The 16,328-nt window shown below is 44.2% G+C and overlaps 1 protein-coding gene across 1 annotated transcript; it reads right to left on the bottom strand.

Moving 5' to 3' along the window:
- Positions 1-2,695: 2,695 nt before the first annotated feature.
- On the bottom strand, positions 2,696-15,077 carry LOC126521537 (beta-1,3-galactosyltransferase 5-like). Its single transcript, XM_055065715.1, has 3 exons — positions 15,021-15,077; positions 6,053-6,378; positions 2,696-4,067 (listed from the first exon to the last, which is right to left on the bottom strand). Exons 1-3 carry the CDS (start codon positions 15,042-15,044, stop codon positions 3,326-3,328), a joined length of 1,092 nt encoding a protein of 363 aa, XP_054921690.1. The 5' UTR covers positions 15,045-15,077; the 3' UTR covers positions 2,696-3,325.
- Between the last annotated feature and the right edge of the window lie 1,251 nt (positions 15,078-16,328).

The raw sequence follows: 16,328 nt of genomic DNA, 5'->3' as shown, positions 1-16,328 counted from the left end.
CGTTGAGCACGAAAGAGTCGAGGTTAGGTTAACACTAAGATATTTATATTGAGTATCATGCAAGCTAGTGATGTTATTTATTTGATAAGGAAACGTAGATTTAGTATGCTTGCGGCTAAAAAAGACAATTTTACATTTAGAAACGTTAAGCTTCATTAGTCAAGTGTTGCACCAAATAGAAATAAGTTCTAGATCTTTTTGGAGGATTGTATGATCATCGGCACATTTGATCGAACGATAAAGAATGCAGTCGTCTGCAAAATGTTATTGGGTAAGTCATTAATGTATGTTAGAAATAGTAATGGCCCAAGAACGCTGCCTTGTGCTACACCTGAAGTAACGTGCAAAAGAGGAGAGGAAAAATTATTAACTGTTGTGAATCGCTGACGATTAGAAAGGAAATTGCGAATCCATGTTAGTGTAAGACGAGGTCAAATGCTTTTGAGAAGTCTAGAAAAGCACAATCAGTTTATAGATCCTCTTCCATGTCAGTATGCAAATGAGTTGTTAATTCTTGTAATTGCGTTTCAGAAGAGAAGTTTCTCCGAAATCTGTGTTGGTTCGAAAAGAAAAATTGTTGGCTGCCAGGTGACTGTAGACATTTGATGCAATTACATGTTCTAGCATTTTGCAGCATATAGATGTTAATGATATTGGGCGGTAGTTTTCCTGTGCGTGTTTATTACCGGACTTAAATATGGGTAAGACCTTTGCTATCTTCCAATCTGAGGGCAGCACGCCAGTCTCTAAAGATTGCCTGAAGATGTGAAACAGAATTTTACTAGTTGCTATGACGGTGTTTCTCAGATTTTTGGAACTAATGTCGTCAACGCCACAGGATATGGTTAGTTTGAGGTTATTTATCAGGTATGTGACAACTTCAACAGTTACTTCAATAGGTGACATGTATTGGTAGTTTAGCTGCGATGCATCTGGCAGATCAGCCTGATCTTCTGTGGAGAATATAAAAGAAAGATATCCCAGTTTTCTCTCTGATCCACACCGTTCTCTTCCCTTCGCTTAACGTCACGCCTAACAGTCTTCGTTTCATCGCTCTTTGCGCGGTCCTTAACTTGTTCTCGAGCTTCCTTGTCAGTCTCCAAGTTTCTGCCCCATATGTTAGCATTGGTAGAATGCACTGATTGTACACCTTTTTTTTTACTGACGATGGTAAGCTTGCAGTCAGGATCTGACAATGTCTGCCATATGCGCTCCAACCCATTTTTATTCTTCAGTAAATTTCCTTCTCATGATCAGGGTGGTGAATAATTGACACACACACAGACACACGCGTGCGCACTTATAAAAGTTGCGAAGGTTAATGACTACACAAATGCTCGTTCATAGATCACCTCATAGATCACGAGGCTCGAACAGTGTCACGGGCATTCTCTTCCGCCATCTCAATGTTACTTTCTGTTCCAAGACTCTTCGAATAAGATTCAATGACTGGCAATCTACAAGCTTTAATAAATATGATTCCACTACGCAACGCGTGCGCTCACAGGTTGTTTTATTAGGAAGTAACAAAAAGACTAAGGTCATCCACTATAATAACGTCAGACATCAAATCCTTAAAACCTTCCAGGGTATTTTCTCATCCACAACTAGGTAACTTAACCAAAGCGCCAAGGCGTCGCTGCTTTATAACCTTTTATTGCGATAGCAATTATATGGACATTCCAGGCGCACTTCTGCCGCCGTCGTCACCGTGTTGTTCCGTATAAAGTGCAAGGGCGATAACATTGGCACCGCGCGCCGTATGCTGTATGTGTGAGTGAAAGCTTGCGAGGGTGAGCCAACGATGGCGGCTCAATTTCGCGTGCGCAAGGGAGGAAAGGGCGGTGGAAGTACGCCGTCTTGCGTCCCGCACAAGGCGCCGGGGGAAGGGGAGGGAGGGCGCGTTCTACTTTGGGGGCCGCTGCGTATGGCGCGGACACAAGCGGGCTCGCGGGAGCTATCTTGAAAGCGATTTGCCATGGGGACAGAGTCTACTCGTCTAGGCGCACCGAGGGCCGATAGTTTCGTGTGCGCTGTGCTCTCGCCGCTTAGTTCGCGTTGAAGCGAAAGGCAGGACGAAGGTTTATTCGCTCGCTGCTGCTGCCGTGCATCCTCACTTCAGCGCTTTGATAGCGAGTTTCCACGGTCATCGAGTGAGATGTGTTCATGTTTGCTGGCACGTGCGTGACACCATGCTTGTTAGTTTAGTTCGTAAGCGAATGTTTATAAGTTCATACGGCTGATATAGCTGCTATACTTACTTTGTATGCCATCTAATAAGTTACTTTCGCAATCGATGCTTTGCCTTTCGGGTGAAACTGCGATCTCCTTTAGGTGGCTTTGCCCCTACCAATGAAAGTTAGGGCGATACTACCGTCGCCAAAGGTGGCTTCACGATGACTTCACGCGGGCTCTTCCCTTCATTTTGTCATGTATAACTAGCTTCGGCGAAAGACACACAATGGCAAAAAGAATGAATCCCGTGGTCTCCGACGTGCGCGGACTAAATCTCCATGCGTAAAAATCTAAGTAAGAGTAAGATCATGGCGGTATCTACTTTGTTGATCTTCTGCGTTCTGCACGCTACGAATTTGAATTCATAAATATTATAGCTTAAAGATATCTCCAAGATTCCTCATCTGCAACGAACCTTTTGAATCATCAACACCGATTAACGCCTTGAAGAGACTTCATCTTCAAAGAGGAAAGAACACATTTTACTAGGAATACAAGGAGCAAATAGTTCGTTGTTGTAATGTGAGCTAGGTAGCACGAAAGGAGAGGAAGTTCTGCCTTGCCAAAGACAAAGCAGGCACACTTCGCTGTAGAGCAATCTTATAGGGTGTTTTCGGGCCAACAAGTGCTGTCAATTTTGTGGTTATAATTGACGCCACTTGGTAAGGGAGCTAATTACCTCGGATTTTGTTATTGATTGTTGTTGTGCGTCTGTAATATGTCTGTACCGGTCATGCTAGTGTTTTAAATTTCGTTATAAAGCAGATAACCTGCATTAAGATATCCCATTCATAGCAAGCTGCCTACATCGCCTTACAAGGCGCCAATGCTTCGTAATCCGCATCAGACGAGCTAAATAACCGTTTATAATTTATTCTGTTCATTTTGTGGCACCCGGAAGGTCATACACGCCGTCATAGACGACATATTTTGTTAGTCTATATCAGCAGCATTACTTAAATGTAAGGGTGCTGCAAATAAATCGCAATTAGCTTAATGATGCCTGCAGATACTAGGCTAAAATTAGTGACATTTTGTCGTTCTCGCAATCTACGTCACGGAAGCTGGCATCCGGCAGGAGTGCCAGATTCTATGGCTCACGTAGTTCCGATTCAGTGCGTTTGTCGGCGCACGATGCTGTGCCATTGTGCAACACCTTCCAGGCCTCGTGCATGTCGCCCGCGCTCAAGTGATGGCTCGCTATGGCGTCCCTTACGCCGCACGGAAAAGGGCTCGAACCCGCACCGCGAGTGGTGGAGAACGCCTGCATGTTAACGAGCCTCAGCGGTGCGACGCGGTCCTGAGTGGCATTCCAGAAGAGATGCTCGACGCTAGTGAAGCCACCGCGTGTCGTCCGGTTCAGGAGATCGAGCACCGTGTCACCGCTCATCGCGTAGCCACATGGTACGCAGATGTTGTCCCTGATGAACGACAGTTTGTGGCCGTTCCACACCGATGGCTTGCGGTAGATATGAGCGTAGACGACAGAGCTGCGAAGCTGTGCGGCCCCGAGGGTCTCGCGTAGCAGTTGCATGTTGACGAAGGAGTCGTCTGAAACCTTGACGACATAGCTCGCTTGCGGGCACGCTACGGACACCCACTTGAGCATGATAGCGTTGAGCGGCAGAGACGCACTGAAGGTGCCGGGAAAGGAGCCCTGGATAATGTCCTGGTGTAGGGCCGCTTCTGTGGCAATTCTGACCTGAGTCTGATGCTGCAGCGGTGAAGTACCGGGCCTGCCCATGGCAAAAAGCACCAGGGCGTCGATTCTGACATTGCCACTGTTCAAAGGCATGCTGACGTCCCTGGCCCACGTCGCTCTAATGGCGGACCTGGTAACGGACAAAACAATTTCGAGGCCGAGTCACATGCGTATCAGTATACGAGTATACTTAACTAGCGGGCTATCAGAGTCAGCGAATGAAAGTATCGTAATTTTAGTGCGTCACCGAAACCAAGCTCATAACGCTGCATGCTGAACTTCAGCTCATAGCAGAACGGAAAAATAATGAGACCGACACAGATAGGTTAAAAAGAAGGCTTGCACTATTTGATACAAACCCCCTAAAAATCACAATCCGTCCTGGAAACCCTCCTGTGTTGTCGCATGCAAGCATGAAATATTCTGCAGGTCTCAACATTGTGATAAAACGCGATTCTCAACTCATCTTCTTAACGCATGTCCTGCGTAACAATTGAGATTTATGTCACACAAGAAGAGCAGTGCTACTTCGCAATCCCTTTCACGCACTTATGCAAACGTGTTGTCTTCTAGACATTGTAATTTCATTTTAAATAAGCTGGAAGATGTCAAAGAGCGTAAGAAAATCAATATGTCAGCACGACACCTGAAGTCGTCATTGTAGGGAAGGATCAGGAGAATACGAAGAGCTAAGACAGATGCATAATATGAACACACGAATATGGCTTTTACCATAACGCTATAGCATATTGAATTGCGCAGTTCATTAAATTGAGAATAGCAACGTACGCATTTACCTGAGAAGCTGCGAGTATGCCTATAGGACTGAAATGCGCGAATTGAAAAGGTGTTCGAGTTCGCCTAAAACACTTACATCGTCATTTCTTCCAAGGCCTAGCACAGTGACGTGGCTATATGAGGGATAGTTAGTATCCTGGAATCATGTTCATTAGAGCGGTCAAGCCTGTCCACAAACGAATTCCCGTTGATGCAATTGCTGGTTACCACGCCGTATACGTTAGTAGCCGCGTCGGTGTGGCCATCTTGCGGTGCAGAGTTGAACCAGAGAGGACACAGCGCTTATCATTGCACTGAACAACATAATGCCATGTTTATGGGCCAGTTGGTTTGGAGTCATTTTGAAATTCTTGCAGCGAGAAAAGACGAGAAAGTGACAAAGCTTGCCTCTTCTCACGTCTCTTCGCCCTGCAAGCACAAACAGTGCATTCACCAACCATTCTCTTTTCAGCTGCTGGTGTAAGCCGTCGGCGGTGATGCATTCGTTAACGTGTATATATATATATATATATATATATATATATATTTCTACTTCTGATATTAGGGGACTAAGTGATACAATATGTCTCTACAAGCGTTGTTACTGCCGCCCACGTCTCCGGTAAGCTATAGTTATTCGTTTAAAGGACCTGTCGCCGGGTTTTGGCATTGCGAACAGTTAAGCGCAGCGCACACATCACGCACTGACGACCGTGCCTGTTAAGTATTGAACCACTGCACGACGCAAAAAGAACTGAAATTTCAAATGAAAACCAATCCGCCCTTTCTGTCGACGAAGTCGCGCTTCCTGCCGGTCTACGTAAGACGCTCTGCCTGCAACGTCACCGACTATGACACGTGACTTCGGTGCATCATCTAATGCAGATCGCGCAAAACCACCACTGGAAGTGCACCGTGCAGCGAGAAGAGAAAAAAGTAAAGAAGGGGGCGACGCTTGTGACTTCAACGTGTAACTCAATCCCTCTGCTCTGTCATGGCAGAATGCAGCAAATGAATTTACCTTGCGGACGCCAGTAGAGGCAATGAGAGAGTATGTTCATGTTTGCAGTCAAGCGCGCCTCCTGCAAGCATGGTGGCGCGACATTTAAATACCTCCCTATCTCCTCGAATATTAAACCAATCTTTTTTCTTGTTGTCATTTGCAATCGGGAACACGCTAAGTAGACGGCATTTTACAAGTTCCAGCGTATAACCGAAATTTCCAGCCAGTGGTAAAGAGCCCTTTAATATGACAAGCCAGAGCTTCTTCAAGCACGGCTCGCGAGGCACAGGATAGCACTCCTGCCCCGAGCTGCGGGGACCGCTGAGTAGTCGCACCTGTGCTCGAAGTGATGCGGCGCCGAGTGCACTACGACCACGTAACCCTCCCGGGGGGCGCTGCCGTTGTCTCCGGCAAACGCCTTGGCACAGGCGCCCTCGGGTGGCTGAATAAGCAATTTGCCGGACGCCGTCGCCATCCGGTAGGCGCCACTTCGCGGCAACCGAAACGGCGCGTTGAACGCGGCGCTCTCGACCACGTAGCCTGGGTACACCTCGCCGCTCACGCGTCGGTCTCGGAAGTAAATGACCACCGTCATGACGACGGCCGCCAGCGAACAGGTGCAGCTGAAAGTCCACACCCAGTTGCACTTTGTCTTCTTGCCCTGGTAGGAAGCGATTCAGCGATGGACAAATTAACGAGGCATCCTAATGAAGCATATTACCGACAATTATTTAGGCATAGTCAAGACGCGGCTACTTGACGAAGCCCGTTGGCCGCGCTATTAAGCTAGCTGATTTGCAAGATACGTGGTAACATGATGAAGTAACTAGCAAACATGAATTATACATCAGCCGTGACTATAATAGCATTAAGCATTAAGTATATTGTTGTTAAACAGACGCCGAGCCACAACGCAGAAGTCAATTGGTTTTAACATTGAGGTGACGCCACAAGCTATCACTTAGACACGCACATGATCGTTCCAGCTTTGAGGGAATATAAATCAACCGTCGTAAGCGGACCAGCAAACATCGTTAATTGTTATTATTATTATTAATAATTGAGACAGTAGGGGTAGATGATTGTGCACATTGTAGGTGTATTAGGCCTACTCCAGCTCTATGTGCTCAATTGTGAGTAGAAACAACGCAAACGCAAGAGTTAACCGAAAGCATTATATGTCTGGAGAAAATTCCTGTCTCAAAATTTTTACTAGCAAATGGAAAATTCAGTATTAGTGCCAAAGCCACTTTGCAACACGTGCATAAGCTTATTAGATTCAAGTGTGCATAGTTTAGTTTAATGGAATACACATGTTCGAAAAAGTCGCAGTTTCGCCCGAAAGGCGCAGCATCGATTGCGATAGTAAATTAGTAGGCGGTCATAATAAGTATAGTAATTTCATCGCCGTATAGACTTGTAAACACTCTCGCACTATGTAAATCAGCAAGCATGGTGTCAGCGCGCACAGGCAAACATGCATACATCACACTGGATGACGTACCGCGCACACTCGCTGTGAAAATGCTGATGTGAAATCTGGCATTCCGCAATGCTCAGTTTTAGGTCTTTTGCTCTTTTAATATATATCAATGACCTTCCGCGTAACATCACGCCATCCATAAAACTGTTTGCATACGACTGTGTCATGTACCGTAGAAGAACTAACGAAAACGACAAATACCTTCAAGCTAGCCTTAATCGCGTCTCTGACTGGTGTAATACTTGGCTAATGACCCTTAACGTAAATAAATGTAAAAACATGGCAAGCTCGCGTTCTAACACTTCTGAACCCTTTACCTACACCTTCAACGGAACTAAATTAGAGCAGGTTAGTACTTACAAATATCTTGGTGTTTACATATCGAACGATTTATCATGGCACTCTCACACTAACTACATTACAAACAATGCTTGTCGTACGCTTGGTTACCTTCGCCGAAACTTTCGCCAAGCGCCAGCACACCTCGAACTACAGCTATATCAAACAATAATCCGTCCAAAGCTCGAGTACGCTTCAGCCGTCTGGGATCCATCTCTATCACCGCTAATTGATACCTTAGAATCGGTCCAGAACCGTTAAGCTCGATTTATGCTCAATCATTTTGCTCGTACTGCCAGTGTCACCTTGATGAAATCCACTCAACCTTCCAGATCTGGGGATGAGAAGAACGATTTCACGCCTCTTGCTTTTTATTAAATTTTCTTTCATAATCAAGTACTTCGACAGAAACTCATCTCAGAACCTCCTTACTTTTCATCCCATGTTGACCACCCATATAAGGTAGCCGTCCCTTTGTGCCGCACTAATCTCTTTTTACATTCTTTTCTTCCGAAGACAAGTAGGGAGTGGAATCACCTTCCCCCCTCCATCGCTGCCACTGAGGACCAAGCATTGTTCAAGCCTGCAGTTACTGAACACTTACTGATGTAGCTGCAAACTGTTGTTCTTTCCTGTAAATTCCTTTTATTGTTTTATTTTGTATGTGCATTGTACCCACCCCCTCTGTAACGCCCTCTGGGTTTTGAGGGTACACTAATAAATAAAAAATAAAGAAGCGCGGTATATAGCAGCAGCGAACGAAAGGACCTTCGCGCTGTCTGTCGCTTTAACGCCAACTGCGCGGCGAGAACACAGAACTACGCATAGCTATGAGCCGTCAGTCCAACCAGGCTGCCCCCAATAAGACATGTTGGGCGATTTGGTTCATACTGTGAGGAAATAGCGCTGGTCCGTGGCTCTTACTACGTCCTCGTGTTGAATTTCGAGCATTGCATTTATTTCCTCGGGTCGCAAAGCAGATCGCTTTCAAGATAAGGTCCGTGCGACTGCGTCCCGCCGCGCCATAGACGATTGCAGCCGAAGTACAACGGCCCCTCTCCCCCCGGTTCCTTGCGCGCGACGGAAGACGGCGCGCTTCCTGCCCGCTTTCCTCCATTGCACGCGCGATATTGAGCCGCGATCGCCGGCTCACCCTCGCACGCTTTCACACGCACATAGAGCATACAATGGGCGGTGACGGGGTTATCGGCCTTGGACTTTATACGGAACACAGTGACGGCGACGCCGATGGCAAAAATGCGCCCGGAGTGTCCGTATAACTGGTCGCAACAATCTCAGAAACGCAGCAGACGCATGTCCTTTTTTTTATTTGGTTTGTAGCAGCAAGCCACAATATTTATTTATTTATTTATTTATTTATTTATTTATTTATTTACTTATTTATTTATTTATTTATTTACAATTTCCTCACAGGCCTCGTATAAGACATTCGGTAAAGGGGGCGTCACAGTAAAGACTAGATGGGTAAGACCAAAACATAATATACATATATGCCAAATAGAAGCTATAATAACGTATACAAGACATGACACAAACATTAGAGTACTGCACAAGAAAAGGGAATGCAAACGCTATTGTAGATACTAGACAAAAAAGGCAAAGCAATAGAGTCAGTAGAGTAAATACATTAACAATACACAAAAGGTAGCCACGCCAACGTCCCGATAAAGCATACAAGAATAATAAGGAGAAGAATGAGCTCAGAAATACAAGTTTTATACGTACCGAAGGTATAAAACTGTAAATATAAATGACGTCATGCCATTTGTCATCGTTATGTAGTGGAATATGAAATTATGAGCCGGCGGAATTGATCACGTTTTGCTTCGGAGGCTATGAAATAAGGAACAGCGTTCCATAACGGAATTGCACAAGGAAGCGTCGGCCAGTTGAATGCGGAAGCGCTTTCGCAGATGCACGTGAAGCTGAGGCGATTATGTAATGTGCCAGATGTGCAAGGTGTGACTTCAAGCCGTAAAGAAGGTTCTCTAGCCGCATGAACATACTTGGAAAGTCAACATTGTAAAATCAAGACGAGTACTTAAGGGTGGAAGTGAAATATCGTTTTATTTGTGAGATGCCTGAATTGTAGCCATAGTTAGGTAAAATAAACCTAGGTCTTATTTTGAACTTACTCTAATAAACTGATTGGGTTGTTATGATGAGGTGACCCAATTCATGAGTTAACATTAATCTGCGGGCGGTCAAGCAAAGCTACAGTTTGCAGATGTGGGAGTGTGAATTGACGATGATTGATGATCATGATGATGATTTATTGGCATTCCCTTTGAACCGGCGCGGTGACAAATCACCTAGCCTGCTTCTTTTAGTCAGGTATGCCATACATGATTTTCATTCTAACATAATTGTGTACATCCACACCTCGTCGCAGGGCCAAGAGGGCAGTCGAAGCCATAGGGTTCCTGGACTAAAGAGCCTTCCCGCCTTACGGTGATACCGGGCCTCGCTCGGGTATCTGTTTCGAATAATAAACGTTTCTTTCTTTCTCTCTCTCTCTCTCTCTCTCTCCTTAATCCTTCTTTTTTTCGTGCTCAAAACTTCTCAATCTACTTTGTACCGCTGCCTCTGCCTGTAACGGATCCGACCGTATCAATCTCTTCCCTGAAATTTTTCTACCAATACCGTAAACGTCTCTTGCTTATCTCGACTGCTGACCGGTGATGCTTTCGTCCACTTTAAATCCAAGCGCTTCTGGTTGGAGTGCGTTACCTGCGAGCATTGCTGGAAGAATCCCTCGGCATTCCATTAGGATGTGCCGAGTGGTCTCCGGATTTTTGCTGCAGCATACACATGCCTAATGTAGTTGTGAATCTTTTCTCCAGTGTGTTCTTGTCCTTAGGCAGTAAGCTCGAGCCTGAACTAGCAAGGAACTTCTCCTACGCGATATCGTACAGATTTTCGCTTCTAATTGCTTCCTTCCCAGTCTTGCAATTCTCCGTAATATTTTTGGTTTCCATTTATTGCATCCAATTTGCTGTCTCTGTTGTTCTCTGATGACTCCTGGTTGCCTATTAAGAGGATGTTTTAGCTCGGGCCCAATTCCGACGCGGCCTAATCAAATACATGTAAAACGCAAAAACGCTTTTCTGAAATAACCCCTGGACCAATTATAACGAATTTTTTTGCACTTGAGAGGGAAAGTTAAATTCTAGTCACAGTTGGAAGCGGAATTCAAAAGTTAGAAAATAATAGAAGCACGAAGTTTATAAGTTAATAGCTCTGCACCAAGAAGAGATATCCCGGTTTTGTAAATGGCATCCATGAGATCATTCAAAGCAGTCAAATTCTATATGCCATTTTATATCTTACATAAATTTGTCACGCGTGTACAAAGGTTCTGCAGAAGTTGTAGTTCCATATTACTAAATTTTTTCGGATTCATGTATAACATATCAATTTTCTCCTCTTTAGATGTACTATTAGATGCAGTTCACAGAATTGTGATATCATTTCTATTGCTGAATTACAGAGTTGTAAACTTGATAGTTTCGTTTACTGAATTTTTGCCAAATTTTTAATAAAAAATTTACAGCCTAAATAAAAAATGCGGAACCAACAGTCACTATATCTTAAGTTTTTTTTTTTTTTTTAATTGCAACAAACTCGTCAAATTTGGTGCAGTGGTTGCCGATGAAAAGGAATTCTCCTTTTACATGTATTTAGAGAGGAGCACCCGAGGTAAAGCTTCCTCTTAAGGCGAAAGCCTTTCTAGGCTCAAGGTGAAGTTTTTGTCAGCAGACCTGAACGCCGGAGTGTCCGCCGAAGCGTCATCACGCCATATGAAGAGAGATTAAACAATGAAAAATGATTGATAGTGACAGTTAGTGAACGATAACGTTATAATAGAGATTGGTAGATGTTAATAATGACTAGTAATGACTAATAATGACTCCGAACTGACCAGTATGTCTAACGACGGTTTGTAATGACCACAATTGCTTATAAATGACTAAAGATACTTGGTAGTGTGTAGCAAAGACTAATAATGACTGAAATCACTTGTAATAAATAGTAATGACTATGATGTGACCAACATGTCTAACGATGGCTTGTAATGACCACATTTGATTACGAATGACTAAAAATGCTTAGTAGTGAGCAGTAATGACTAAAAGAAAGAAGAGAAAGAGAAGAGGCAAAGAGAAATAGGTAAATGATAAGAGAAGGAAGAGTAGGCTTTCGCCGTTCACCTCTTAAGAGAAACCTTAAGCGACCCTCTAATTTTTTTAAAGTTTAAGTCACCCTGTACTTTGTTGCTAACTTTCTTGACCTTTTCCTGGATTCTGTGTCCACGCTTTTCAAGTACAGATACTTGTGCGCTTTAGCCGCCCTATTATTTCCAGCCATGTTACTGAGTCCTTATTCAAAACTAATTTTGCTCTGCGCTCCTCTGACTTACCTAGCCCATGTCACCCTGCACTGCCTCATATGCGGTATGATGATGATGGTGATGATCGTGATGATGATTTACTGACATGCCCTTTCAAACAGGGCGGGCAGAAATAGTCACCTAGCCTGCTTGAGTCGCTCAGGTATACTATCTATGCTTTTCGTTCTAGCATTTTTGTTTACATCTCTTTAATCGTTTTTTAGCTTCCTCAAAATTTTCTGTCTACTTTGCACGCCTACCTATACCTGTAACCCAAAAATAGTGAGTGTTTGCAAAATAATGAGCGCCACCTGGGGCTTTCTAAGCGTGCACTCTCGTTCGTAGACTGTACACCCTCTAAGTGCGCCTTCGCACCCCTCTCCTTCCAGGAAGGAAGCGCGCGCTCAAAGGCTTTTCGAATATAGCGCAAAGATTTCAGGTCCTTTGCACAATACTTTGCATTTAGAACTTCGAGTCATTAACCAAGTGTTAAACCAATCGAAAATAAGCTGAAGGTCGTTGTTCTCACGTAGGACATGGTCACCGGGGCTGGTTATAGGGCGTTAAATATTTTCATCTGTGAAAATTCGCAGTCGGAATGATAAGTTTTCGGGAAGATCATTAAAATAAGAAGAGTATCGGTCCTTGTATATATGCCGGACGCGACATAAGAAAGGGGCGAAGGGGGATTGTTACCCATTGTGAACTGTGGGCGATCAGAAAGAAAGTTCTGGAGCCAAGTTAGCGTCAGTGTATCTAATCTTAGTCTGGTTAACTTTGAAATCAGGTGGCAGCGGGCTACGTGATCAAACGCTTTGCAGTCATTAAAGACGCTATCACTCTGTACGCTACAGTACACGTTAAAATTGAAGTCAGTTGAGAATTATAAAAGCTGTGTCTGGGGTGTGCTGGTTTACTAATGAGCGTAATTTGTCTCGAAAGAGTACCCAGTTTTTTTTCACAGTTTAATTATATAAGGAAAGAAGAATTGCATTTTGAAAAATATTTCTCGGCCAACAATAATCGTAGCATAGTCACCCTTGTTATAATCTCGAATTGTTATTTTTACGCGATAACAGAATATTCAGGGTTAATTGGAGTAGACTATGGTCGCTAAAACCATACAAGCATATTATTTGTGTCGCTGTTTCTAGGCTGGTTGTAAATACTAAATCCAAGATGTTTGAACGGCGAGTGGGTTGGTTGACAATATGGGAGAAGTTGAAGTCAAGGGCTTATAACGTTTAATGGTATTAGGCAGGTGGAGGTCAGTTTTGCCCAGTCGATACGTGGAAAATTTTTATCCTCCAAGATAAATCATACCCGCTGGGCAGGCCTTAATTCCATTAGCACATTGTGGCGAAGATTTGTGGCAAAGGTTTGGCGTGAATCAGAAGCACGGTAACAGGCACCAGCACGCTAAAGAACTCCAGGTAGTCAAAATTATTCCGGAGCCTTCACTATAGCATGTCTCGTAATCATAGTGTGGTTTTGACACATAAAACCTCAGAATTTAAATAAGACACCAATCTGTATACTTTCTTTGAACCGGTTAGGTAGGCGGCCCAAATAATCTCGAGATTGGAGTATAACTCAACGTAATAAGATGTACTATTTTTTTTAATCGCAAGGATGACGTCGCCACCTCGCCTGTCGGAGCGGTCATGCCGGTATAGCGGGTGTCCCAATATCATGCACCAAGATTTAAAAATATGCAAATGCCGCGTACTGGAATGGTAATGTTGTTTGCCGTCGCTTGGGCATACTCAGATTACTTTTTGCATACCGCCTAATTACAGAATTATCCTTAATTAATCAACTTCCTAAACAATATAATTCGGTTAAAAGTGTCAGTGAGCAAATTGTAAAGCAACATGAAAAACTCCCTATACAGCTTTCTGTTGCTCAATACGTGCTACAAGAAAGAGCTTTTCCGAGCGTGAGAGAAGCCGCGAATACACGCAAAATTGCCGTGCGACTGGCCCCTCGAGGCACTTTGTGTGTATTCGCGGGATTCTTTCACGCTCGGAAAAACACTTTTGTGCAGCACGTTTTCAAAAACAAGAAGCTATATCTGGACTTTTCATGTTGCTCTACAATTTCTTCATTGATATTTTTGATCTAATTATATTACTCGAGAAGTTGATCAATTATTTAAGATAAGTTATATAATTAGCCGGAATGCAAAAAATAATCTGAGTATCTCCAAGCGATCGCAAATAACATTACCTTGGTTCTGTCCAGCTACGTGGCATTTGTATATATTTAAATCTTGGTGCGTGATAGCTGGGACACACTGTATATTGTAAGTGCTCGCGAGGGAAAAAATTCATTAACAGAGATGTCTGCATGCAGCCCTGTTTTGGTGGAAATGGCTATGTGGGCATAGACGTCATTGAGGAAGGTAAAAACTTGATCATGCTTTCATATTAGGCTTCAGATGTTAGTGAATGATAATGCCATTGGTGACGGAATGTGGAGAGATCCTCATTCCTAAAGGTCGTGTGGTCATGTGCGCCTATCTAGCTATCTATTCCGCTGGCACACCAGCTTGCAAGCGGCAATGTCAAATAAGAAACAGTGTCGCAACGTATTGTAGTATACAGCCGAGTGAAATTTTGAGACCAACCTAATGCGGGGCTTAGAGCACGACCTTTCGGAACCAGAGTAAAACAAGTGCAACAAGAAATACGTTTTTCTACTGCCAACGAGCTTTGTGTGCCGCGGCTAGATTCGGAGAAAATACAAAACACGTTTACATATGCGTGCTCGCTGCGAAAAGGACACCGTTGTGAAAGACGCTATGGCACGTTTTTCTGGGCATTACGGTGTTGCATGTCTTTTGATGCCAGCAGTAGCGCGGCCGCTGTGTTGCGGTGACGTCCTTGCGGTGCAACGATAAATGCTAACTGAAAACGAACGACTGGACTTCATACACAGCGACAGCTCCAACAAATGACTACAAGCTAAGGACGTCGCAATAGTAACTTGTGGTTTACCGGTACAATGACAACCTATCCAAATGCAGATTACATTACACGGGTCGCTGCGGTAAGGAAGCAATACTCACAGAGGCACAGCAGCATAGTGGCATTTTGTGGCGTCATTCATGCATCGAGACCGACCTGTGTAGCAGTATCATGATAATGATGATAGCATGCGCGTACAAAACGCGAAATCACTTCGCTAAGCCGAAACAATATTTACCATGAGATAAATATATGGAATAAACAAACAAAGAAACTGCGATTTTTAAACAAGTAGCAGGAAATCAACCGGCGAACTCCTGCAGATATCTCCATTGGTTGGTTGGTTGGTTGGTTGTTGCCTGGTATTATAGCTCAACCCACTACGGGCCATGAATCCGTCGGTAGACGTTCCCATTGTCAACTAGGCACAATAAAATGTCACCTTGTTTTCTTAAAAACGTGCTGTCTTCCAATAACCCAGCAATATTGAGAGTGTACACTGACTTCTAGAGCGATTGCTTCATAACAGGCATGGAAGTCGTTGTCGTATGAGGAGATAAAGAAGCTGCTACTCGTTTCCTCGCTGAATGACACACGGTGTCACAAAGTTCTGCGATCGTGTCCGCGCACACAACCGCAGGTGTCGTTACCATAACTCATGGCTCAAGGAAATGAGCGTCATAAGTCAAGGAAGCCCGTCCTATCGTAGGCCACAACAAATCAAGGACTCGCTATACGGCACCGTTTCGAAGCAATCGCTCTTTGCTTACACGAACATACCACCGTGGACACGATACTTTTCTCGGCCCTCGAGAATCGATGCAGCGTCGGGAGAGGGCAACGCATAGCACATCTGGTACAATACTAAACGAATGAGGTTATTGTGAGCTGTACTGATGCCATAGCGCGGAGAAATTTGTTCAGCGTATGGGAAATTTGTTTGCTTCTTCTTTCTTTTCAGCCTTCTTCGCAATATTAAATTTGTGAGAAAGGTGATCAATCGGTCGAAAAGTTGCCAGCAGCTGACATCATAGAAAGTTGTCAGAATATCCATATCTTATGGTACACGCCGCAGAGAAATGACTTCAATGTCATTGGCAGCGCGGCTTGATAGTTGCGCTCTAGCGCCATTCCAAGGTAAGAAAACTTCTGCCAGGGGTATAGATCCTCGTTCAGTCTTACCAGCCCCGCCAGTAATACCAGAAGAATTCAGACGGCTTACTGGATGCAGAATAGATCATACTGCAAGGTGCAGCAACTGCGTAAAATGGATATAATAGAAAAGAGCAGCGATAGAGAGATAACAACGACGGGAGACCTTGGCAGACGCATCGCATCGTTGGCTGTGCGCGACGAGCCTATGTATAGTGGTTGACGACTTCCGTTTGCAATCAGTACTTCCAAGGTTG

This window comes from Dermacentor andersoni, chromosome 6 (genome assembly GCF_023375885.2).
Source record: "Dermacentor andersoni chromosome 6, qqDerAnde1_hic_scaffold, whole genome shotgun sequence".
Lineage (NCBI taxonomy): Eukaryota > Metazoa > Arthropoda > Arachnida > Ixodida > Ixodidae > Dermacentor > Dermacentor andersoni.
The sequence above is the reverse complement of the archived record's forward strand: the minus strand, read 5'-3'. Positions and strand labels throughout refer to the sequence as shown.